At 44.0% G+C, this 26,447-nt stretch overlaps 1 protein-coding gene across 1 annotated transcript in view; it reads left to right on the top strand.

The window, feature by feature from the left end:
• SPRYD3 (SPRY domain containing 3) overlaps nucleotides 1-26,447 on the top strand; it is a 2,261,394-nt gene that overhangs the window by 795,856 nt on the left and 1,439,091 nt on the right. Inside the window, 1 exon segment of the mRNA XM_044083977.1 lies at nucleotides 11,701-11,776. Coding sequence (XP_043939912.1) covers nucleotides 11,701-11,776 — 76 coding nt within the window.

Below are 26,447 nucleotides of genomic sequence, written 5' to 3'. Positions count from 1 at the left end.
GTCAGGGTGTGTGTGTGTGTGTGTAGGTTTTTACTGCTTTTACTTTAATTTTAATTGTTTGTTTGGGACTGTGTGTGTACTGTGTTTTTTATCCACTATGTCCAAAGAGCAGAGGGTCTCCGGCTTTAAGAAGTGTGACTCGTGCTGTCAGAAAATGTCTCCGACAGACGGTCACACTTCTTGTTTATACTGCCTGGGACCTCTCCACCTGCAGGACTCCTGTGCAATATGTCACTCTTTTAGCCAGAGAGTCCTGCAGGAAAGGAGAAACAAACTCATTTTGAGGGGACTCCTTAAACCGGAGGGCTCCCCGGCCAAATCGGCTCCGGGAAAGCCTTCCAAGTCTAAGGCCCAGGCTTCTGTTCCAAAGCCTTCGGCCTTGGCTCCGACTGTGTCGGAGTCGAGATCGGCTCCGGCTGGAGCCGATCCATCCTTGACTAAATCTTCTATGGTCACTTTGGTGTCGGTTCCGAGTACTGGCTCCGACCACCATGTGGCCCAGGCTTCGGTGTCGGCGCCGATCGGCTCCGACACCGCTATTTCGATGCCTGCATCGGCTCCGGCTGGAGCCGATGCATCTAGATCTTCTCTCGGAGCCGAAAAGTTATCGGCTCTGACTGGATCAGTGGGTTTGTCGGCTCCGATGGTTCCTTCGAGGAAGAGGTCCAGGTCCCCCTCTTTGGAACCGATTCTGTCGGCTCCGGCATCACCTCTTCTTTCAGAACGGAGCCATCAGAGCCGATCATCTAGGTCGTCCAAGTTATCTGTCCATGATTTTGAGAGGGTGGTAAGTAGATTATTAAAATCACGGGCACTGGCCCAGATGCTTCATAGTCCGTCTCAACAGACGACTATTAGTCCACACCCCCTTCAAGTTCCTCCTTCGACTCTACGACAGAGTTTGGAGCTGGAGTCTACGGGAATAGTTACGGCTATGGTTGAGGGGCAGATACCCCCTCCTTCTGCACCCTCAGCATCTACTCTTATCTCCTCCTCGAGACCTTCCTTGAAGCGATTCGGTGGTCGGGCTTCCCTGGTCTCCTCCGAGGGGGTGAGTGGCATCGGACCTTTGTCCGACCCCGCTCTTCCCCTTGGAGCTTCGGCCTTGGTGAGCTCGGCTCCGACATCTGCCTCGGAGCCTTCCCTTTCGGTGGGCCCAGGAGTCCCAGTTTCTTCGGAACGGGTTCTCTCGGATCTCCCTGGGAGGGGGGCCTTCGAGGTGATGAAGAGTGTGCTGGCCACTGGGCTCAGTCAGCAGTCTATTCCCTTAGCTCCTCCCTCTGCAGTGCCTGTCGATATCTCTTCCATCTCTCTTGCTCCCGGACCTAGAGATCCACCGCCTCAGGTTTCCCCACTGGGAAGAACCCCCTCTTCCGAGGATTCTCCTGACCAGTCAGCAGATCCTCCGCGCAAGAGGACTTGTAAGAGGAAACACCTGGACTCCCCTGAGTCTACCACTTCAGATACCGACTTAGATGAGTCAGAGGGATTCCCAAGATCCCCCTCTCCTTTTCAGACATCCTAGAACTCCTAAAACAGAGGGGAAACTGGCCCTCCATAAATCCCTCCGAGGATGAGTCTGTATACCTAGAGGGGTTTGGATCTCGACCCTCCACCTCCTGGGTGTCTCCACCTTTCGACCCCCTTATGGAGGTTATTGCTCGAAAGGCTTGGGCTGCTCCTGATTCTGTAGAGCCAGTTCCTAGGAGGCCATCTAAATTTATTACAGCCCCTTCTGAAAAGCAATTCCTTACAAAAGGTGTCCCTGTTGATGCCATAGTGGTGGTGGCCGCCACTAAGAAGGAACTTGCAGATCCTTCCGTACCAGTCCATCCTCCTAATAAGGATTCTAGGACCATGGATAGGTATGGTAAGCGGATGTTCTCCTCAGCGACCTTTGCCATGCGTTCGCTGAACTATTTATGTCACTTCACCAGACTCCAAAGGGACATCCTTAAGGAACTAGGTGAAGTAGTGCAGGATCCTACGGCTGCAGGGGCTCAAGAAAAGATTGCTTCTCAGCTAGGAATCCTTAATTCTATAGCTAACTCCTCCATGCGATTGATCTCGTATGCAGCAGATGGAGCGAGTAGAGCCGCGGGTACAGGAGTGGCTCTTAGACGTCAATCCTGGATGCGGCTCTGTAATTTTGCAGATCCCTTTAAGGCGTCCTTCACGAATTCTCCCTTTGATGGGTCAGCATTGTTTGGCCCTCAAGTGAAGGATACATTGACCAGGTGTGAGCAGGACGGCAAGACTCTTTCTGCTGTAGGGGTCCGTTTTTCTACCCCCTCTAGACCTTACCCCCAAAGGTCAGAAGGGCGTAAAAATGTGGTTCCGTAAATCCCAGGGAGTCACGCCAGACGCACGTGGTCAGTTTACCCCTAGAGGCAGAGGGGTAATAATAACAGACGCTCTAGAGGCAGAGGGGGTCCACAAAACCAGGGAAGCAGAGAGCCTCTCTCTGACAAGCCCTTCCAGCATCCCTGAGATGTTGCCCCGGCTGTCCATCCTTGGAGGCAGTCGGGGGAAGACTATTGCTGTACCCAGAAGCCTGGCGTTCCCTCTCTCAAGACAGATGGATACAGTCGATCATATCCGAGGGTTACAAGATTCCTTTCGAGGAAAGTCCTTTCACTCACAAAAATTCCCTTCCAGATGTGCCACCCGGTCTAAGGGAAATTGCAAAGTTAGAAGTATCAAAGCTTCTACAAAAAAGGGCCATTCAGCCAGTTACAACAGACCATTCAGAGCCCGGAATCTACTCAAGATTCTTTTTGGTCCCCAAAAAGACGGGAGACTGGAGACCAATATTGGATCTCAGCAGACTCGACAAGTCTGTGAGAAAGACAAGATTTCGAATGGTCACACTTCAATCAATTTTGCCCTTTCTAGACAAGGACAACTGGATGTGCTCAATAGACCTTCATGACGCGTACTATCACATAAAAATTCACAGACGCTCCAGAAGGTTTCTCCGCTTTCGGCTGGGGTCCAGTCATTTTCAATTCAGAGCCCTGCCCTTTGGTCTCACTACAGCCCCCAGAGTGTTCACCAAATGTATGGCAGTGGTCACGGCTCACCTGAGACGTCAAGGATTCCAGGTGTTTCCGTATCTTGACGACTGGCTCCTTTCAGCCACCACCAGGCATCAACTTCTCCAAGCCAGGGATTACACCCTAAATCTCTGCACTCAATTAGGAATTTCGATCAACTACGAAAAATCCACCTTATTGCCCTGCCAGTCTATTACTTTCATAGGCGCAAACTTAAACACTGTTCGGATGTCAGCAACCCTCACAGACCAAAGAATCTCAGATATCCAAAGTCACGTGCGGATCATCCTTGCCAGCAAAAGGTGCAAGCCAGAATGGTTCTGAAGATGTTGGGCCTCATGGCTGCGGCCATTACCCTTCTTCCCTTGGCCCGCTTCTACATGCGTCTTCTTCAATGGATGTTGTTCACCCAGTGGTCTTACCAACAACTTCCCATGCGTCACCAAATCCTGGTGACACAAATTTGCAAGAATCATCTATCATGGTGGATTTCTTCTCCCCAGATTCATCAAGGCAGACCCTTTGTATCCCCGGCCCCGGTAGCCACAGTCACTACGGACGCCTCCCTGATCGGGTGGGGGGGTCATTATCAGGGCAGGATGGTTCATGGGACTTGGCAACCGTTCGAATACCACCTGCACATAAATGTCCTAGAGATGAGAGCAGTGCTTTTAACGTTGCAAGCCCTCAACGACTTTCTTCCCTGTGGAACAATTGCAGTTCACACAGACAACATGTCTGTAGTATGGTATATCAACAAACAGGGCGGAACCAAGTCCTACCCCTTGTGTCGAGAAGCTCTCAGACTTTGGCAATGGGCGATCTCCTCTCATCGGTTTCTGGTAGCAACGCATATCCCTGGGAAAACCAACATTCTAGCGGACAGATTGAGCAGAGCTATTCTCATGCCTCACGAGTGGTCTCTCAAACAATCTATAGTGGAGGATATTTTTCTAGAATGGGGCCGCCCATGTTGCGATCTTTTTGCTACTCCCCAAAACAGCAAATGCCCAGACTTCTTTTCTCTCTTCCCACTGCCAGGCCATCCCCCCAGAGACGCTCTAACCCAGGATTGGCCCCAGGGACTTCTTTATGCCTTTCCTCCCTTTCCTCCCTTTCCGTTGATTCCACAGGTACTCCAGAAAGCCACCGTTTTGAGAGCCAAAATGATTCTCATTGCTCCCTATTGGCCTCGACAAATTTGGTTTCCGTTCCTCCATCGTCACCTATTGGTGCAGCCGTGGCATCTGGACCCAGTGCCAGACCTTCTGATTCACCAATCGGGTCAGCTGCATCGGTCTATTCCTTCTCTCAACCTTCTTTCTTGCGACCCTCCCTCCTGCCCCCTGGCCTGGACAGACCTTTTTCTCCCTATATGGAAGATTGCTTCTTAAGACCAGCTAGTTGTCTGGTCTTCCTTATAGCCCATCCTTTAGGCTTTTTGCCTTTCTTTCCTTCTGGGAAGTTTTTTGTGCTAGGTGTTATTGCCTATAGGTACAAAACGAGATCTGGGTACTTACCGCCTTGCATCATGGGATATGGGGCTGCCTCGAGCTGGTAAAAGTGACACTCGAGCTTAGCAAAGTGCCGAGTCGGAGCCGAGGATTGGCTCCGAACCCATCAAGCAAGAAAGAAGGCGAGAGAAGACAACTAACATGGAACGTTATGGTAGGTACATAACTTCTCAGTATTGCTAGTGTAGTTTCTTCTGCCTAATCTTATTCTTTCCACTCTACCCATTGTTACCATTGGTAAACTTCAAGTACCATTGTTGGTACGGCCTTTTCCCTTACCCTTGTGGTATTTCTTCAATACCATAGTTGGTATTGTTTCTCCTGTTTAATCTGTTAGCTTTTATCTTTATTCTGGTGTTTCCCTTTCTTTTCTTCATGCAAGTGTATTGCTATATTGCTGGTATTTTATAATTTTTTGAATGGAGTTGACTTCATTAAAGTTGGATTATACAGTTGGTTGTGGTGTTTTTTATACCAAGATGTCGGATAAGAAGGGTACTTCAGGCTTTAAGCATTGTACTTCTTGTAAAGGCAAGTTACCTAACAGTGATTCTCATGATGGCTGTGTATACTGTGTGGGAGTGGTCCACCTTTCGGTGCAGCCTCTATGTGATATTTGTCAGAGCTTCAGCCAACTCACTCTTAATGAGCGCAAAAATAAACTCATTCTGAAGGGGCTACTCAAGTCTCCCTTCTCAGAGACCATTTATGCGATGGAGATCTCAGCCCCTCCTTCTAAAGACAAAAGGAATCCCATTCTGTTCCTTCACCATCGGGTGATCAGAGCAAGCCTGGGAAATCTAAGGTCCCTAAGTTATCATCGAGCATAAATCTGCCTCTTCGGCTCTGCCTTCCTCGGCTCCCACCATCTCAAAACCTTCGATACCGACACCTGTTTTGGCACCAGTCTTGCCTCCAGCACCAATCATAGATCTTACTATGCCTATTCCATCTTTAGCACCTGTAGCTATTTCGCCTCAGGGCACACCTTCAACTATGCCATCAGTTTCCATTTTGGCTCTGAGTGCCACTTCGGCACTGAGCGTTGTATCAACCTCACTGGATCTGATCCCTTTGCTTCCGGTCTCAAACTAGAGACTTCAGTGCCAGCAAACCTTGCACCATGGACCCTATACTCCCCCTCTGTAGACCTGTTTCTAGGCCAAGCGTATTGCCCTTTTTTCGGTTGTCCTGACTCTCCGTCTGGAGTATCCACTAGATCCACATGGAGCCTTTCGGAACATAACGTGGTAAGTCTTGTAGACCAGCTGTTGGTAGCCAGGGGGATTCCCCCACTTTCTAAGACCCATCCACCAACAGGATTTGGGTTGCCTTAATTACGGACTCCATCTTGCACTCCTCCTTTGACCATCTTGGTTCTGAAGCCTTCTGCTCTGACATCCTTCTTGGAACCCATCTCCTCTGCGCCTATGGTACATCTCACTCTGGCTCTGAGTTTGTCCCTTTGGTTTTCGGTTCCCGCCGAACCAGTCTTTCTTCAATCTGGGGATTGGGGAATGGGAGCGTTGGCCTGGGGTATGGTGCCGACTCTCTCCTTGGTTCCTCCCTCAGCACCAATGACCACATCCGCGCCGATCCTGCTTGAGGCTCCATCCGTGGGGGGGGGGGTCTGTGGTAGCGGGGTGTGATCCCGGTCCCAAGGTTGTCTTTTTCGGTTCTGGGCTTCCATCCCTCTTCTGGCAGGACTGCCTTATGCGGGATGGAGAGGATTCTTGCTTCTGGTAGCACTCCTTTGATGTCAGAACCCCAGTTTTCACCCCCTGAGTTACAGCTGTCACAGACCCCCCCCCCACCGGGACACCGGGCTGAGAAGCCGCAGGACACCCCTGTTCAGGGTACCCACTCTTCTGAGTCCTCCTCAGAGACCCCCACTGAGGATACCCCTCGTAAGAAGACGTGCAAGAGGAAGCATGTGGACTCACCTGAGGAGTCTTTAATGGAAGACACTGATTATGATGATGGTGAAGACATCCTGGAGATGTTAAAGCAGAGAGGTGACTGGAAGCCCTCCACCCTTCATCTGAGGAGTCCGTGTTCCTGCAGGCTTTTTATGCTCAGCCTTCTACCTCTTGAGTGATCCCGCCTGCCGACAAGCTCGTCGTGCAGCGTGTGGAAGAATCCTGATTCCATTGAGGCGATCCCCCGGAGACAAAATTCTTTCCCCTCCTGAGGAGAACCCACACTGGTCCAAAGAGTTTACCAGTTGATGCTATGGTGGTGCCGGTGGCCACAAAAAAGGACTTGGCTGAGGAGAGTCCCACTGTCCACCCACCCAACATGGAGTCCCAGGCGGTGGACAGATTTGGGAAGCATGTTTTTGCTTCAGGGACTTTTGCTATACAATCCCTGAATTATCTGGCACATTTTACGAGGCTGCAGAGGGACCTGATCTCCAAACTCTCTGGGATGCTCACAGGACAGTTGTCTGATGAGGTCAGGGACAAAGTGGCCTCGCAGCTGACAACCCTGGAGTCAATATCCAACTCGTCCATGAGGTTGATCTCACATGCGATCAAAGGGGCAGCTAGACAGCAGGTCCGGGCACTGTTATGAGGCGTCTTGCCTGGATGTGCATTTGTGACCTCGCGGATCCCTTCAAGTCTTCCTTTCTGAATGCTCCCATAGAAGCTTCTTCCCTTTTTGGTTCTAAAGTGAACGACACACTAACCAGGTGCGAACAAGATGGAAAAACCCTGTCTGCCATAGGCTTATGGTTTTCCAACCCTCAACGTAGCTTCTCCAGGAATGAGAGGAGTGGGAAAATGTGGCATAAGAAATCTCAGAATCCCTTCATTGACACATGCGGTGATGATACTCCCAAACGCAGAGGGGGTAACAATTCCAGAAGATGCCCCTACAGGAGCAGAGGGTGTCCTCACAGCTAAGACTCCAGGGACTCCTCCTTTGAACAGCCTTATCAGCGCTCCTGAGGGGTGGCCCGATTGCTTACCTGTGGAAGCAGTTGGGGGTCGTTTCTCTCTGCACCAAGTTGCCTGGCAATCTAGCATCACTGATCGTTGGGTGCAGAACATTATCACCAGAGGTTACACCATTCCCTTTTCTTGTCATTCAAAATTTCCAAGAAAACTTCCCGGCGTTCCACCCAGTCAAAGGGAAGAAGCAGCTTCAGAGATTATAAAGCAGTCTCAAAAAGGAGTAATCCAACCAGTCCCACCAGACCAGTGCTGATCTAGATTTTACTTGAAATTCTTTTTAGTGCCAAAAAAGACAGGGGACTGGAAATCCATTTTGGATCTCCGCTATTTAAACAAGTCTGTCACCCAAACCAAATTCCGGATGGTCACGGTTCAGTCCATCCTTCCCTTTTTAAGAGAAGGCGATTGGATGTGCTGTATAGATCTCTTGGATGCGTATTACCACATCAAGATGGACAAACACTCTAGGAGTCTGCTTTGTTTCTGGCTAGGAGCCAGTCCTCACCAATTCCATGCCCTGCTGTTCGGTCTCTGTACAGCCCCCAGAGTTTTCACGAAATGCATGGCAGTGGTAACAGCTCACTTGAGGCTAAAATGATTCCAGGTGTTTCCATATCTAGACATCTGACTTCTTTACCGCCCCCACCAGGCATCCTCTGGTAACAGCGCTACACCATACTCTCTCTCTGGCAAAATTCTTTGGAATAACAATACTTTGGGAGAAATCAAACCTTATCCCTACACAACAAATAGAGTTCATTGGAGCAGTGTTCAATACTCAGTCCTGTCTGGTATCACTCCCATTTCACAGACTCCATTGACTGAGGCTTCAACCCCGGGTGATTCTTTCCCAAACAGCCTCTGCAAGGGAAGTTCTTCAGGCCCTAGGTTCTATGGCTGTGTCATTTCCAGTAGTGCCTCTAGCAAAGCTACATATGCGGATTCTGCAATGGCTTTTTCTCTGTCAGTTGTTCCCAAACTGTCATCCCCTGGATTACAAGATTTGAATAACAAGCTCCTGCATACAGGACCTGCTTTGGTGGATGAGGCCAGACGTAGATCTGTGGAGCCACCCATTTCAACCCCCCCAGCCATTGTTATCGCAATGCTTCCCTGATCGGGTGGGGGAGCCATTTCCAGGGAAAGACTGTCCAAGGCACAAGGTCCACCTCAGAGGTCCACCTGCATATCAGTGTTCTGGAACTGAGAGCCATGCTTAGTGTTGCAGGCCTTCCATTATTCTCTTCCTTCCGGGACAATTGCAATTCAATCAGACAATATGTCAGTGGTCTGGTACATCAATAAGCAAGGCAGAACCAAGTTTTATCCCCTATGTCAAGAAGCCATGAGAATTTGGCAGTGGGCGATAGCTTCCAACCGCTTCCTGATAGCAATGCATATCCCGGGGAACTCCAATGTGATTGCAGACAAACTAAGCAGATGCATCCTCATGCCCCACGAGTGGTCCCTTAACCCCGAGGTGGTGTCTGTAATCTTCAGCCACTGGGGCCAATCAGCCTTGCTGCGATCTTTTCGCTTCCCCATCAAACTCCAAGTGCAGCAGCTACTTTGCCCTACTTCCCCTGGAGGGGGAGCTACCGAGGGGAGCTCTGATCCACGATTGGCCCACGGGACTTCTCTGTGCCTATCATCCCATTCCTCTGATCCTACAATTTCTAAAGAAAGCTCTTCTGTTGAGATGCAAGGTGATCCTCATATCCCCATTCTGGCCTCAGTAAGTTTGGTTCCTCCTTCTTCAGCCTCACCTAGTATACTCACCATGGATTCCGGACCCTCTACCAGATCTGATTACTCATCCCCAAGGGTCGAGTCACCCAAGCCTGTCTAGTCTCAAGCTGACAGCTTGGTTTCTCCACTTCCCACTAGTCGCCAGGCAAGCTAATCTCTCCTTCCCTGTTCGAGACATTATTTTGGCATCTCACAAACCATCCACCAGAAGACAATATCAGGATAAGTGGAAAAGGTTCTCCATCTGGTCCAAGGATAACATGCTAGACCCGTATTCGGCTCCAGTTACTGCAGTGCTTCAATACTTGGCTAAGTTTTTTGACAGAGCCTCTGCCTCTACAGTACAAGTGCATCTAGTGCCAATTTCCAATTTTCACAATGGTATAGATGGTACCCCTCTTATTTTTTTATGCCTCTGCAAGGCTTTCCTCAAGGGGACCTCTCATCCCAGGCCTCCTCTCAGACAGCCCGTGGAACGATGGAACCTCACTTTAGTTCTCCAGTCTTTGACTCAAAAACCCTTTGAGCCTGCTACTAAGTGTGACCTAAAGGTTTTGTCTTGGAAATCTTTGTTTCTGGTAGCCATTACCTGTGCCAGAAGAGTCTCAGAGCTGCAAGCATTGTGTATCAAGAGACTGTACCTGGTCCTTCATAAAGACAGTGTCACTTCGGACGAACCCATCCTTTCTTCCCAAAGTTGCTTCTGAATTCTCTATTAACCATTCCATTGATCACCAGTGTTTTTTCTGAATTATGCCACTAGAGGAGAGTATTGCCTTCATTCCTTAGACGTACATAGACAATTTAGATTTTACCTAGACAGGACCAAACCTATCCGTAAATCTGATCAGCCTTTCGTTTCCTTTTTGTGACCCAAAATGGGGGAGGCTGTTTTCAAGGTTACATTATCAAGATGGCTAAGGGACCTCATATGTTTCACCTGTTCCCTCCATAATGAAGCCTTGCCAGAAGTCAAAGCCCACTCCACTAGATCTGTGACAACTTCTATAGCGTTCCACTCCAGGGCTTCCATGGATGATATCTGTGCAGCAGCTACTTGGGCTAAGCCTCATACCATTATCAATCATTACAAATTGGACCTGGTCTCCAGAGGGAGAGCTGCCTTCTGCTCAATGGTACTCAGGAATAGTCTTCCATAAGGGCCGCCCATGGACCTCAAGGTAGCTTGGGATTCCGTCCCATCAGTGATGAATGGAAAGAAGATTAACAGCATCTGTGTTGTTCATCTTATTTCATTCGTCGCTTCCCACCCTCCTTCCCCCTCCAAAGGCTCCTAAGGGATGCTTTGGGTCTAAGTGGTGCCCTAGGGTACTTGCGTAGAGGTGGCCTCTGCTTTACTTACTTTTTCTTAGCAAACTCGATCTAAGGTAACAGGGAGAAGGGCATTCTGGGTAGAGACTTAGCTCGAGAGTTTTTTTGACTGGCGCTTGGTAATAGGCCAACTCGGTTCCGAGGGCTCGGAACCGAACCCATCAGTGATGAATGAAAGAAGATGTACAGCACAGATGGAATGTTATGGTAAGACATAACTTCTTTTTTTGTATTATTATGTATTTTCTGAGGGATATGAAGTCTAAAATTCAAATGTCTGCCATAAGTGCCATTATTTATTATTATTTAGTGACTTCAATCTTCTTGTTGGTATCCCACAATTCCATTGGAGTGGGTGGGATTACATGATTGTGTATGCAAATTTTGTTAATCAGTATCCCGATTTTGGCTAGTTGTACCTACTTTTCATGGGCTTTTGTCCAGATTTTTTATGTTTCCAGGTTGAGAGGTATGTATGCCAGTAATCTCACATAGTTAACTAGCACACAGAGTAGAAATGTCTGCAGGTTTCATTAATTCACAATGTCTAGGGAAGTTATTTTTGTGCCAGCAATCTATTATTTGAAATATAGTATTGTTTTTTGTAAGTTGTTTTTTCCATGAACCTTCAGCAGTGAAAAGGTGGGTTGGGACGGAGTAACTTGCAGTTAGGAATTCTCAATTTTTTTCTGTCATCAGTCCATTACTTTTAATGTAATGTTTTATGCAAGTGATTATTTTCTTCAAGATCATTTAGCAGTGCTCCATTACAAAAATGAGGACTTGCCCGTCTTATCTTTTTGAATATTAGATTTTCTTTTAGTTTACTATAAATCGGGCTAGCATTAAGCATTAACTCGTGCAACATTTAACTCAGAATTTACACTGGTAATTATTTTACTTCTAAAAATTGTGCCTAGGTGTTGACTGCACAGTCTTTATTTTATGCTGGGGAATAAATCCCAGACTAAATATGTATGCCTGCTAGACAGGCCATGTTGCTTATTCAGCATGCATTTCTTGCAGAAAAACTGGGTTCCTGTCTGTCTCAAAATGATTTGTAGTGATGTAAGTTTGTCTTTTTCCTTGCAGCTATCATGGAGATTCTGAAGAAGTTGGCTGTTATGTCGCACCACGCCCATTAACTAAAGGAAACAATTATTTTGAGGTATCAAGTTTTTATATATTTATGTATTTTTTTACAGTATTTAGTTTCAGTTTAAAATATTTTTAATGATTTGTGTCATAGAAGAAATTTTTTGTTGATCAGTATTTCGTCATTTTTATTCTTTTTTATTAAAGTATTAGCTGTTGTTTTAGATGAAATAGCATTGTAGAGTTATGTTTGCAAAGCTCAATTTATTATACTTGGCAAAAATACTGTTTCTGTTTAGGAGAGGAATCCAGTGCTTTCATTAGAAAAGATAGTGCTGCCCTAGCAGTGCTGCATCTGACCCTTTGATGCCCTTCTCCTCCAACATTTTCTTTTCTATTTTAACTTTTGTAGCTTACTTCACAGTTGCTATCCATGTATTGTAAATCTTCACCTTACTGCTGTTGCTTGTTTATCCAACCTTCTAGGTCTGTAATTTCCTCTTACTCGTCATGCTTTTGTGTATCATCCATATTTCATCCTCTGTTGATTCTTTGGTTTGCAACTTGCTAGTGTCCTACCTTGCTGCAAGCTGCCAGTATATCTATTTACTATGCTGTCTGCCCCCAGTATTTCACATAAGATGCTCGATTTCATTCTGAAGTTGACTTTCTGCAAGTCCCACATCCTTCTCCTATTTCTCTGTTCTTTGAGTTATACTGATTGACAGCTTCTGTAACTCGCCTACCTATCCCTATCTTTATTTGTTGACTTCGTGATGCCACACCTGTCTTGTTATTCTGCTGTTCCCAGCATTGGTATATTTCCTTGTTGTTTTCACCCGTTAGTGATTTGTTCCCCTTTTAATTGCTGTACTAATTAGTCTAAGGTCATATCTACCTTGAATGAGGATTTGAGGATGAATAATTATGTGCAGAGTTATAAGTAGTCAATACATTTTGAGAGAATGAAGCCATATCCTTTTGCAGTGGTGTATGTAGGTTATGATGGATGGGATTCTGTGAGCAGTGGCCATACATTCTATAGAACTGTTTTAGTATTTAGATAATAAGCTTGAGCTACTGTGTAACTGAAGTAGATTCTTTAGTGTTGCCTACATTTTATAATTGTACTAGTAGCAGAATTGTGGTTCAGTCAAGTCTTACTAAGGAGTTCCAAAAGTTGGAAGGGTGGTCATGCAAATGTGTATACTTCTGTTAAGAAAGCAGCTCTCTTAAGATAAGGTTCTTTTGTGATATTGTTGGCTTACCCTACAGAGACTGACATACCACTGACTGTGTAAACTTATGGATTTACAGATGTTCAAGTATCTACATTTTATGACTTAGCTGGCTTTGCTTCTTCCTCTTAAGTTGGTCTGTGAAGCTTTTTTTGAAATACTCCTCTTGGGTACTTATCCGAGGGAATCTTTACCTCATAAAAAACAAGCTTTATTCTGTTGTATGCGGTTAGTGTCATTTGGTGTTTCATAAAAGCATAGCTCCATTTAGTGAGGATCAGTCCTTATTTTATACTTAATGTAGATTGTAAAGTTTCTTTAAGGGGTGCATCCAGTTGCTATTCCCTCACAACAGCAGAGGGTGGAATGAACATTTCCTTCATTCTCTTGTCATCAGCTCTGGGTGAGTATCGCATGTGTAAGAATTAAAAGAACTGTAATACAATGTAATGAAACTGGAATGACTGGAAATTAGTGTCTTTATCTTTTAATTACCTAAATCTGTACTGAAATATCTCTGTTTCTCCTTCATGCGCCAAATCTTCTTGTACTTTTCAGAATAAAAGTCCGCACACAAGATCTGATGAAGGTGTTTTATGTAGTAGATGTCAGCAATATCCAAATCAAATGTTACTGTTCTTTAATAATACTGCAGATAAACTGAAGTAGAATGCATTAAAATGTCCATAACTTCTGCATTTATTATACTGTCTATAACTAATTCCTTTCCTCCTAAATGGCAGAATTAATACTAACTGGCATTCTTTTCCTCAGTTTTGTGGACTGCACTGCAATGACTTTCTGCATATTGTTCCAAACTGATTGACTGCTGTGTCTGTGTCCGAAGTGTCTCTCCTTATAATACCAAAACCCTGTAAATTTTCTGCAAATTTTACACACCTCTTTAACCTTGATTCCCAAGCCTCGTGCAACCTAAACAAGATCTGTTTGTACACAATGTACTGTGCATTCTGTTAGCACATTTTATTGTTATTTGGTACTCTTGACTGAAGGTTATGTCAATTGCATCCTTCACTGAAACATTCCTTTCTATTGAAACTGAATTCACTGACACTGCATGTAAAATATAAAATGGAGACCTAGGCCTGATTTAATACGGCTGCATTTCTTGACTTCTGCAAAAGGAATACTGTGTTTATGTCTAAGAAATTACATTTAAGTAAAACCTGATCTTACAGCATTTCAATCAACTTTTTTCTTTTGGCAAGGAACTTGAGTTAAGGCAGTCCTTAGTTAGGGTTGCCAGATTTCTTTGTGACTAAAACCGAATTAAGACACACCCCTCACATCAACCATAACTCCACCCATCCCCACCCCTCTCCCATCCATGCTCTGCCCATTTTGTGACATCACCATGACATCAGCTGATGGGAATGCCCTCTTTTTCTGTTCTGGATGCCTGCTTTCAGCCGATTGACTAGGCTTTTCTGTCAAAAAGCATAGTAAATCAGCCAATTTAACAAACACTGATAGTTTATGAAACAGAATACTGGTTTGTACAGTGTTTTCCTGACTACCAGAAAATTGATTTGATTGTGGATAGTCCAGAAAAAAACGGATAGGTGGCAACAGGAATGATTTCCAATTTCCCACCTATTGGTCAAAGTTATGCTTAAATAGGGCTAGGGATGGACTCTGCTTCACATGGATGAGAAGCTTGTTCCAGTGCATGGGGACCCTCTGAGACACATTTGTGTCTCATCAACATGGCCTATTTATGTCACAAGCAAAATTTAAATCCTTGGATCTAATGGTTCTGATACTGTTCGTTTTGTGGATGTCCAAAAGGTCCATCAGTGCTGGATCCAAGGATGCTTTGTATGCCAGACATAGATCATCTCTCAGTAACATAGCCGGACTTAGGCATATTTATTTGGTGTAGGTAGACAGGATGGGGGCACCAGATGGTGTGGTAGGGGGTGCCATGGAGCCATTTTGCCTAGGGCACCAGTTGACCTAAGGCCGCTCCTGCTCAGTAACCTGTAGGAGACCCAGTATAGTGATAGGGTTGTAAGGTGATCTGTATAAGACAATGTGTTTAGATACTGGATTCTTCTAGTAAGGAAGTTTTAAAAATGTTCCAGCTGTTGTATGTGTCTGGTCAAGTACATGTTTTATTCAATGCTGAATAGTTGAAAAGTGCCAAAAAATATTTATCAGCTCTATATTTCCAGATTGTTTGAGAAGCACACTCAGTCAGAACACAAGGAGATTCTAGCAAAGTTTTTTTTTTTACGTGAATATATATATATATATATATATATATATATTTTCTGAAATAAAGTCCATAACACTAATTATTATCATTATTTAAGTTTAATGCAGCACCTTTTCTGCAAAAGCCACCAGTTTAGCAGGGATTAAGAGGGACAGAGCTAAAATCTAAGTAAAAGTCAGGTTGAGTTGAGACGTACTCCTACACAAGGCATCATACCCCTCAACTATCCATGATTTGGGCTTAGGGTGGTGGTGACAGTGTCTAAAATGTGTTAAGTAAAAAAAGAAAAAGTAGTGTGACCCTTAAGCAAATAAATATCTTGAAAACAAATGCATGTTAAAAACTGAAGATAGTTATAATCATTCTATCATCAAAAAAATAACAATGACTGTGCTGGCATAGGCGTTGTTATTGTACTGATGATAGATGAATAACAAAGACTATGCTAGCATGTAAACAAGTAATTAATAATGTCTAACTAGTTGGGCACTAGGGAAAATAACAAACCACCAAGGGAAATTCTGACGCCTGATGCCACAAATAGGGAGGGTTGTTCCCGATATTATTTATCACCCACAAGGGCCTCATTTTACCAAGAAAATGGCAACAGTGCAATCGTATATAACCAATACAAATACAGTACAGTACACCATTATCACAACCAGTTGTATCATCACATGACTCAGAATCAGGAAGTGTCTATTTGCTGCTCATCATATAGGAAATATAAACCTAAGATTCTTAGTTCCAGTGAAGCAATTAAAATAATTATTTGACAGCATTAACCAGAAAACTGCAAATGTTATACAGACAAAGCAAACTTGAAGAATCAAACTCAAACATGTCCACGAAAAGCAGGAACATAGAACTATTTTTCATTAAATGGTACAGTAGCTCTAATTCATAACTGAACAACCATTCTCATTTTATTTACTGTATATCCACCAGTGCAGAGGACATAACTTCACTTTTTGTCAAAATAAAAGCTTCTTATTGCAGCAATTGAGTTGTTTATGCTATTTCTTATAACATTCAAGTGTTTAAAATACAAAATAACTGTTTTATGCAACTATTAAAGAAATTTGGGAAATATTTTTTGTCCTAAAATCTCAGGACATTTGCCACACAACTGCCCAAAGAGGGACGAGGGACAGTTGGTAACCCTAATGACTAGGCATCTGTTCCACAATATGACAAACTGTCTGCAAACTACAAGTAAACACATTTTCTTTGTTACAGTATAGCACTGTATGTGATTGCACAGCCCACTACAGAAACGTGTAAGCACATGTAACATAATTACTGATTTCTGATCAGGACTCTGCTAGTATTCTGCATTCATTTTTTTAATCTACATTTGTTTTTGTTACCCCCCAAAAATTACAAATTTAAAGCGAGTAATGAACGAAAATAATACAAACCAGCGGTACATACTGCTTTTGCATTTAACCTCATCACACGGCTTGACTGCTTTATGATCCTATTTCCTCTTTTCAGTGTTGCTTTACTTCGAAAACTGCCTGCAAAGAATGGACTGCTACATCAATACTACTAAACTACTCAAGAAGATGCAGCAGTTTTCTGCTGTGTTTGGGATAAGCTACACAAAAGATGGCATGTCTCAACCTCCTGTAAAGCTTATCAACATTATTTATGGTGTAATGGGATCAAGAAAGAGAAAATGTTCTTATCCACTGAAAATGTTGATGATGATTGGCATGAAGTCAAATGCCGATGATGAATGCATAGACTTCAAATCTACATTTTTACCATACAAGTCCTCTTGGAGATTTGTTTGTAAACAAGGGGAAATTAATAGAAATAACTAAACTCAATCACAGCAACTTGGGTTTAAGGCAGTTCCGCTGCTTTGAAGAGGGAACGTTTCAGATTTAGTGTGTATAACTCAGGTCTCTATCATAGAGAGTCCAATACAAAAATGCGCACTAATTTATCAGATTGGGCATGTAATGTGTTGTTATAGTGTTTTGCAGCTCAACTACTTTTCTTTCCCGTAGTGTCCACTCCCATCATCAGCTGTAAGAGACGCTGCATATCTGTTAATTCAACCCCAGCGATATTTTGATACTTTCTCACAATAACAAGTTATCCCAAGCATTCTGACCACCTACCACGAGAGTAAGTAATTGCAGCAGTTCTTGTATTCCTCTATATAAATTAATAGGTGTCGTTCAATGGTGGCAGACAGTACTTCTGGTTTACGGAAGCTATATGTTAATGTGAAAATTCTGCTTTTAACAATTTCCGCGTTTTCTCATTTGGTTGTATCCTATGCTCTTTGTTCCTGAAACTGTCCCTGTAGGCAAAGTATTTCACGCGACGCGACCCTAATGATTGGAGTGCTACTGTACTATAAATTCTGGTACCGGAAGTGTATTGGATGTTGTGTTGAAACGTGGAATTAAGCAAAACAAAATATAGCAGTCACAGTAGCACAAAACCCGAACTTCACATGTGTCCGGTTTTGAGTGAAATTTGTAACCGGACAATTTGTTAAAAAACTGGACAGTCCGGTCAAAAACCGGACAGCTGGCAACCCTATCCTTAGTTTGGCCAACTGCATTATTTTTGGCTATCAGGAAGCACATTTTCCTATTGCAGACACTGGTGTGGTGCTTTAATTGCTGCTAATGTTTGCTTTATAAGTTTGTCATTAAAACGATTTTTCTGCTGTACCTTTGTAATCTCATATGCATTCATTAATTAAGCAATTCTGCTTTAGTTTTCGGTTTAGGGACAATGGATGCTGTTTTATAAATATTGTGCACCTTGGTGAAAGGCTGGTGTGCTGTGTGGAATAACTCACAAAAGCCATTACACAAAGGCTTGTGCATATAAAAGATGTTACATATTGGAGCAGAACTGTACAAGACCTCTTGTGTGGTTCTGCTTCATTGCATAAGTATAGTACCCTTACCATCCATTCCTTTTGCAATCATTCCCCCGTCATACTCAGTTCAGCAAGCCACACCATTGGTATACCAGTTGATCCCAATTGCATTACCTATGGGATAGCAGCTGTAAACTACAGAGTGATTGTGTGCTTATCAGTATACTTATCCTCCTCCCCTGCTGGTATGTTGCTTAGCATATAGTGTTGAGCAGCATAACAGTATTGAAAAAAATGTTCAAATGTTGCAATGCAGGAAAATCTTACTGTTCTTTAGGCCTCAGTGTTGGGACTCCCCCTTTTGGGAATTTACTTTTCTGACTAACCAAATCCTCTGGCTAACTAAGTTTGCAGATGACTACAAACTGGGAGTTACTGTCAAGTCCCCTCTAACCCCTCCGATAAACTTGTCTTTCAGCAAGAACTTACAAGTGTAAATAACTGGGGTACTGAAATCGGACTTGAACGCAAAAAAGTGCAATATTGTCACATTTGATAAACAACCCCTCTTGTCAGCCTGCAACATAGACAGTACACCACTTCAAAATGAAAATGTTAAGGACCTTGGATTGATAATTCTTGTCACAGGTCCGTACTCAAGGTCAGCAATCAAGGAAGCTCAATCCTCATCATTGACTTTGGTGCGAGACAGTCAATAAGAGCAAAGATGGATTCACACAGTATATTCCGATGCAGTTCCCTGCACCAAGCACAATTTCCCTTAAGAGCATATAGTGAGCATGCTGCAGACCTAGTGCTGGACTCTCTCTCCCTTTTCTGACCCACACTGACCACTTTGGAGCTCTGTGTCCCTGTTCCCAGTAGCTAAAACACTCAGATATTTGAGTTTCACACACACACACACACACACACACACACACACACACACACACACACACCCTGGGAAAAGCTGGCACAGATTTACTAGCTGTGCCCGTTTCTGCCCAGACTCTTGAAGTGATTACACTGCCACCAGTCAGCTACCCTAAGGCTCTTACAAAGGGTATTCAATTATACTATGTAAAATTAATGCTAATATAAATGGTAGGGTGTGACCAAAGCAGAAAGGTTTTCAATGTCAGTAAAATGAGCATAAGTCCTCTCAAGATGTTAAAGGTATTCTCTGAAGGACCAGCCACAATGAAATGTATTAAAATATTTAATGATAAATAATAAAACAGAAAACAGGTGAATACTGAATACAATAAACAGAGTTTTAACCACAGAGATATAAAAAATAATACAGTTGGATAGTTTCTCACAGATGCAGAAAACAATACTGTTAAAACTATTCTCACTAAATGTCCGTGACTGACTAAAGAATTATTGTTCCCTGACTACTTAGTAAAGCAAGGCAAGCTTATGTGTGCTGAGTGTCTTAGCATAGCAAAAGCCAGATGTCGTCTGTCTTTGTCAGTGTGGATGTGTGATATATATATCCTGTCAGAAATCTTTCCTGTCAGGTTCCAAAGTTCTGCTGCAGGTTCCAAAGTAACCAGATGCTGGTTAGAGGATGTCATCACCTCTGGCCACCTGACTGTGGTACAGTGTACACACACACACACACACACACACACACACACACACACACACACACACACACACACACACACACACCTTTGCTAAGATCTGTGGAGCATCTAAAAGCTGTAACACAATTTCAAATTTTCTGATAAACATACACATTTGATTGGTTACAACAATACAACCTAATATACATGCATACTTTCTTTCTGTCCAGCAAAACCTACTATTGATGCATTTTTAGCACAACTTTACCTATATATTTTAACTCAAACATCTGTACAAATCAATGTGATAGTCAAATAACATAAAATTCTTTACAAAGCTCCAGCTAGCTATGCTGGCATATGTACACATGTACTGCCCTACTCTCCTTGGCACAGATGGCAGTACCTAATAACATCACAATTCCCTGTCTTTCACTCACCATATGGCAGCAATAATCAGAAAATCCTACTTACTGTAGCTATTTGCCAAGGGCGATATCATCTAGTTTGGTGCAGCGGTAGTGCTGTTGCCTCACAGCAAGAGGTTCTCCCGTTCGATTCTCGGCTGGAGTGCGGGGAGTGCCTTCTGTGTGGAGTCCTTCCAGCGGTTGGGTGGCGTTCGAAAGACATGCGTAAATGGGCATGCCGTCATTGAAGGTTGGACGTAGAGCTGGCACCTCGGCGTTCGTGAAAATCTACTGCCAGTCATTAGCGGACTGGAGTTCCGCTGTGGCGACCCCTAACCGGGAAAAGCCGAAAGACAACAACAGCAATATCATCTAGTTCTAAAGAGATCATTGCCCCTTTATATTCAGTATTGATTAAGACCGTCATTGAGTAAAATGTCCCCTTCATAATGGAGATCTATGCTTTGTCTTTTGTGCCACTTACAGACCCAGTTGTCTGGGATCTCTTGTTTGTCCACAAGTCTAATAGTTCTACAAATACTTAAACCAGAGACCTAAATATTTGCCAGCAGATAAATAAAATGCAGTGGGGAGAAAGATTATCAATCAGTGCATCTCCCACCCCTAGATCAGACTGCCCCTACATATTGTACACAGTGATATATGATCATCCTTCACATGGGACCTACAGGACTGGATTGGAACTGATGCTGGCAAGCTCCTGCTAATAGGAAATCGCACAGCAACAGATCCTGTCATAACCATAATATGGTATTGAACTCTAGATTGCCGTCATGACAACTAACTGTAAATTTTTTAGGAATCACAGTAATTTGGGACAGAGGACCACAGCACAGTGAAGTTAAGGCAGTTTAGGTATGTACAGTATGCATTACCAAGTAGCTTCATTACAGATATTGGAAAAAAAAAGGTAAACTGACTTACTGTTGTGCTGTATATAGTACTGATAGGCTACATTACACTGCTTGATGTCGTGAGCCCAAGCATACTTGGAATATTCAAGTGTTCTAGGAGCTGTTGTGTGGTATTCTAGAAAATGGGATGGGGAATGTGTATTTGGAGGATCTACTGTTATTCATGTGTATGCACTAACCATAGTATGCAAGATATTGTTTCATGTTCCATCGCATTCATGAATACCAGTATTCCTCTCTCTGTCACAGTAATACTTTGTAACACTTATGTTGATGTTTTCAAGATTGCAGGTGCCTTAACCATATAAAAGTTAATGTAGATATCAGAGTAATCGCCAAATTAATAGATCTTTATGATTTTTTTTGTAACCATGTAAAGGGAGACCTGAGTACATTGTTTGGATGTGTGACTTAGAGTTGCAGTTTCCTTTCAGTACCATAATCTTTTTCACCAACTGCCGCCTCTTGTTTTTGAGGTCCTTATTTTCAGCACTTATCCTGCTATTTGACAACTTTTTTGCAGGAAGGCTTTAATTTCATTGCTGATAGTGAAGTAGTAAAGGTTAGCATACAGGAGTGGCTGCCAAAAATGTGACTAATGTGAATGCTTGTACTAAGAAAACTTTGCTTTATATAGATGAGTCAATTAAGTACTTTCTTGTTGCAGTAGCCTTCATGAATGGTTTTCAGATGTGGGATAATTAGCTACTGCATGCCACCATCACACTCATGGGAATATCCTGGTTGGACTAAAAAGAAGAAACTGAGGTTGTACATTTAACCTAAGTAGAAGTGGACTTGCAGGGTACATAAATTGACAGATCTTACATCAGCGAGTCTCTGCACTAGGAAGAATTCTTGTCTGTTTCTTTCTAGTACCTTTTTACAAGACTGCCATTAAAAATTAAGTCCCCATACTTCTAAAAGCTTTCCAGCTTTGGTCCGAACAAGGACTCAAGTACTGACATGGCTGTAATGTTTTTGTGTGGTAAATGTCATTAGGTCACAGTCCCAGGCTTCCACATATGCTGCTGCTGTTTTGTGGAAGTGGACTAAAATGTCAGCAGATGCCCTTACATGCAACACTTAAGCCATTTGGAACATCTTCAAAGAAAGAAGTTTGAGACCTTTGTGAGTGTTTAATATGCATAGATGCAAAACATGAGAATGAGTTTGGAGGTGTTTTGCAGTGATTCCTTACATAACCATAGAAGACATAAGGTAAGGTAAGGGAAATGGAGTCTAGGTCTGAAACTCCTAGGCTTGGCTCCTTCTTAAAGTCCGCTCATCTGGTGGTGATCTCTACTCTCTCACTGACAAGGTTTTCATCCTTTACTGAGGAGTTGTCCAGGTTGTTGCCTTCAGACACTCATACAGTTAATGGCACCCATGTTTGGGAGTAAGACGTGGGATTCAGTCACCAATCCTTTTCCCTTATTTACGCTAGTTGGTGCTATCCATGCATTCATTAAGCAGGTTCTTGAGTCCTTAGGATTTGCTTCCTAATTTAAACTCAGACCCAGGTACCTGTTGTCTTTGCCTTTTCCCTCTTAGAGATTGATCACTTTCTTATGAGGGTAAAATCCATCTTGTGGGCCTTCTTACATCCGTATTTAAAAAGGACTAATGGCTGTCCCTTTTTTGCAATGAGGTTCAAGATTATGTTCTACACCTTAGACGCATTTCATTCTGTTGAAGAACTTGGTGATGCATCTGTTCATGATGGGAGTACTAAGCCTAGTGCTGGCCTATCAGCTGCCAGTGTGGACACTGGCATTTGTCTCTCCATTGTTTGCTTATGGCAACCTGAGTCTGTAATTGATTTAGGGAATCATGTCAGTTGCTCAAATTTAGTTTCCAGAAAAGTAAGTTCACAGAGGAGCTTTTAAAACAACTTTCGTTAAACCTTGTAGATATTTATTTTTTCAGGGGACAAGCCTCCTGTAGCCCCTATGTTGTGAGGCACTCTCTAGACCCCTCAAACTTTCATTTACCTACTCGGGTCACATGGTCTCATAAAGAATTTAGGGTTGTATTTAGATATGATGTTCTTCATGTTTCACTGTTGCAGTCATCACATTTGGTTTATCCCTGCTGAGGTAGCCCTCAGCTGGCCTGAATCCCAGAGACATAGTATTTCTGCGTTGGTTGCTGTCACTTGAAGGCTGATGTCAGGTCATCAGGGTTATAAAGGAAGGCAGCCGACGCCATTACATCAGTCTTTCTTGCCATGGAGCTTGAAGCAGAAGCAGTTTGCATAAGTGCCAGTCTGTCGCTACCTGAGTTTCGTTTCCAAATGGAAGCTGAAGTTGAAGTCTTTGAAAGCCAAGTATCCCATCGGGGATCCTTTTTTCTTGCACTAACCAATGTCAGAAAATGTTAATAATTGTCTCACCTGTGGAAAGCAGATACCACACCAGGATTTCCATTCCTACTGTGTCTCTTGTCTAGGCCCAGACCACGATGTCCCTCATTGTCGGTTCTGTGCTTTAACACCAGAACTATTTGTTGTCGGGCCCTTATTGTAGCCAGATATTTCCATTTCCAGTCCTCGAATTCCGATATGGCTTCCGTAAGCCATCCGACAGCAGACCTTCCGAAAAAAAGTAAAGGTAAAGACAGAGACAGACCGCAGAGGACTAAACCTTCCGATGACTCTACCGCCAAGCTGGTCGTCAGTTCTCCGGAATTCAGTGAGGTGCTTTCACAGCCCCTGATGCCCACTTCAGTTAATTCGCAGGCCTCTTCTGAGACCCTTTCGGAGTCCGGTATGCCACAAAACTCTTCTTCGTCTAAGGATCCTGCGGTTATCTCTACCTTGGATGAATCCGGAGCCGCTGTGCAGGCACCGGCTTCTGAGGAAGTCCTTCGCAACACCGAATCCAGACATAAACTGATGCCATCTATTATGACTACCGTTCTTATTAAACCAACCCAGTTCCTTAGGCTCAGGGATTGAACCACCCCCAGGAAACCGCCTTCCAGCCATTCTTTGGCGCTTGCTCCCTTGCCTCAGTCAAGTCTGAACAAGAGTCAGATGAATCTGATGCATCTGACTATGAAAACATGCAGCCCCATCTCTGCATATGATGATTCTGATGCAGAGGAATCTATTCCTTCCGCCTCTCCCCCAGAGGATTTTTCCTTTGGGGAAACCCTACATACTCCAAGGGAGCATTTCAAATGGGAGCGTCAAGACTACCCTCAGTCTAAAAAGAGACTCAGAGAGTTCCTGGACCTTCCACAGCACAGGCCCTTAGTCATCCCCCCAGTCCTAGATATGGTAGATGTCTTCCTTGAATCCAGCTTGACTCCAGATGCCCTTCCTCCTGCTCCCAGAAAGCCAGACATGTACTACAGTGTCCCTCACTCTCACAAATATCTCTTTAAAAAACAAACAGTGGACCCTAAGGTCATTACTCAAGCCCCAAAAGGGGTTAAAGCTACTTCAGCTAAGAATCCCACCCTTTCAGACAGGGATTCCAGAGCTCTGGAAAGATGGGGTAAAAAAGTATACACGTAAGCTACTCTTGCTATCAGGGCACTCAATTGTCAGTTCCATATGTTTAAATATCAGCAACATACCTTGGAACTCCTTAAACAAAAAATTATTTCCTTTCCTGCATGGGCAGAATCTAAAGATTTACAGGAATTAATGCACTCTGCTGGTCAAGTAACTAAACACACTTTGCACTGCGGTTTTGATGCTCTAGAAACTTCTTGCAGGGCAACAGTCACAGGATCTGTCATTAGAAGACATGCATGACTTAAGGAACAGCCCCTGCCAGACCATGTCAAATCAAAATTGTTGGATGCACCCTTGCACAAAGATAACTTATTTGGTACTAAAGCAGAAGAGGTTTTACAAAAGATGGAAGAAAAAGCAAAATCTATGCAGACTGTTAAATATTTCTTACAGGTATAGCCCCCTAGGTTCAGCAGGCATTTTCCTTCCAAGCACTGGTCCTTTCCTGCACCTAGTAAACAGGGCCAGCCTAGGCCCCATGGAAACAGATCTCCAAGACAGCAGTCCCATGGGTTGCGGAGATCTAAGCAGTGGACTGCCTCCACTTCAAAACCAGGGAGTTCTAAGCCACCCCCTTATGGCAAAAACTCACCCCCTCCCTACCTCGCCTCTGCCCACCATCACATACCCCCTAGGAGGAAGACTCTCCTTTCACTCAAGCACCTGGGCCACAATTACCAAGGAGAAATAGGTTCTGATCATTGTCTTTCAGGGGGTACAAATTCTCCTTCCACACCCTTCCAACCCCCAAAAGGTTTCCAGATCTACCACCAATTCAGTGGGCAGAGGCTCAAAAGCAAATCCATACCCTGCTCTCCTTGGGAGTAGTATAACATGTTCCTGCAGAGCAGATAAGCCCAGAAAAGAGAGCACCTGGTGCCTCATCTTCGATCTGTCCATTCTAAACACCTTCCTGGTGATCCCAAAATTCAAAATGCTCACCCTCCAAAAGCTGCTACCTATGCTGTCCAAGGACGCTTGGCTAGTCACCCTGGACCTAAAAGAGGCCTACCTCCACATTCCCATCAGGGAGTCATGCAGAAAATATCTTCGCTTCAGGGCAGGATCTCAAGACTTTCAGTTCTTTGCACTTCTCTTTGGCTTATCTACTGCTCCCAGAGTTTTCACAAAATGACTGGCTCCGGCCATTGCTTTTTGCAGGCAAAGAAATATTCAAATTTATCCCTACTTGGATGACTGCCTTATTCAGGCAGACAGCCAGGAAAAGCTGCTCAAAGTCCTGGCCTTTGTAAAGGACCTACTAGCCTCCTTAGGGTACACAGTCAACAAAAAAGAAATCCAAACTGGTACCCACCAAGAGGATAATCTTCCTGGGAGCAAGTCTGGACACAGCATCCCAGATGGCATGCCTAACACCAGAGAAACAACGTTTCCTATCAGCTTACTTCTCTCAACTGGCCACCAGGCCACAGCTTTCTGCAAGGGAAATCCTGCAAGCCCTCAGGTTCATGGCATCTTGCATACTCCTTATTCCATATGCCAGACTGCATATGAGGAAACTTAACTGGTACCTAAAGAATCTTAGGTGTCAACACACACACGATCTGGAAACTCTTTTACCTATTATTCCTTGCCTGAGGGAAGCATTTCTTTGTTGGGCAACAGCCTGCTCCCACAACAAGGGACTGCCCTTCTTCCCACACCCTGCCCCCCGGACCCTCACCACAGATGCATCAGACTATGTTTGGGGTGCACACCTGGACGGCAGGTGCATACAGGGCCAATGGAACCCAGAGCAACACCCCCTGCACATTAGTCTAAAAGAGATGATGGCTGTGCAGCAGGCCTTGATAGCTTTCAAACCCCTTCTCTCTACAGAGGTTCTCCTGATCAAAACAGACAACACTACAGTGATGTGGTACATCAACAAGCAGGGAAGGACTCACTCCTACCCGCTGTGCAGGCTGGCCATGACCATTTGGTTCACAGCCTCTTCCATGCATGTACACCTGTTAG

Source organism: Protopterus annectens, chromosome 9.part0 (genome assembly GCF_019279795.1).
Source record: "Protopterus annectens isolate FY-2018-M chromosome 9.part0, PAN1.0, whole genome shotgun sequence".
NCBI lineage: Eukaryota > Metazoa > Chordata > Ceratodontiformes > Protopteridae > Protopterus > Protopterus annectens.
This window is presented reverse-complemented; position numbering and strand designations above follow the sequence as displayed.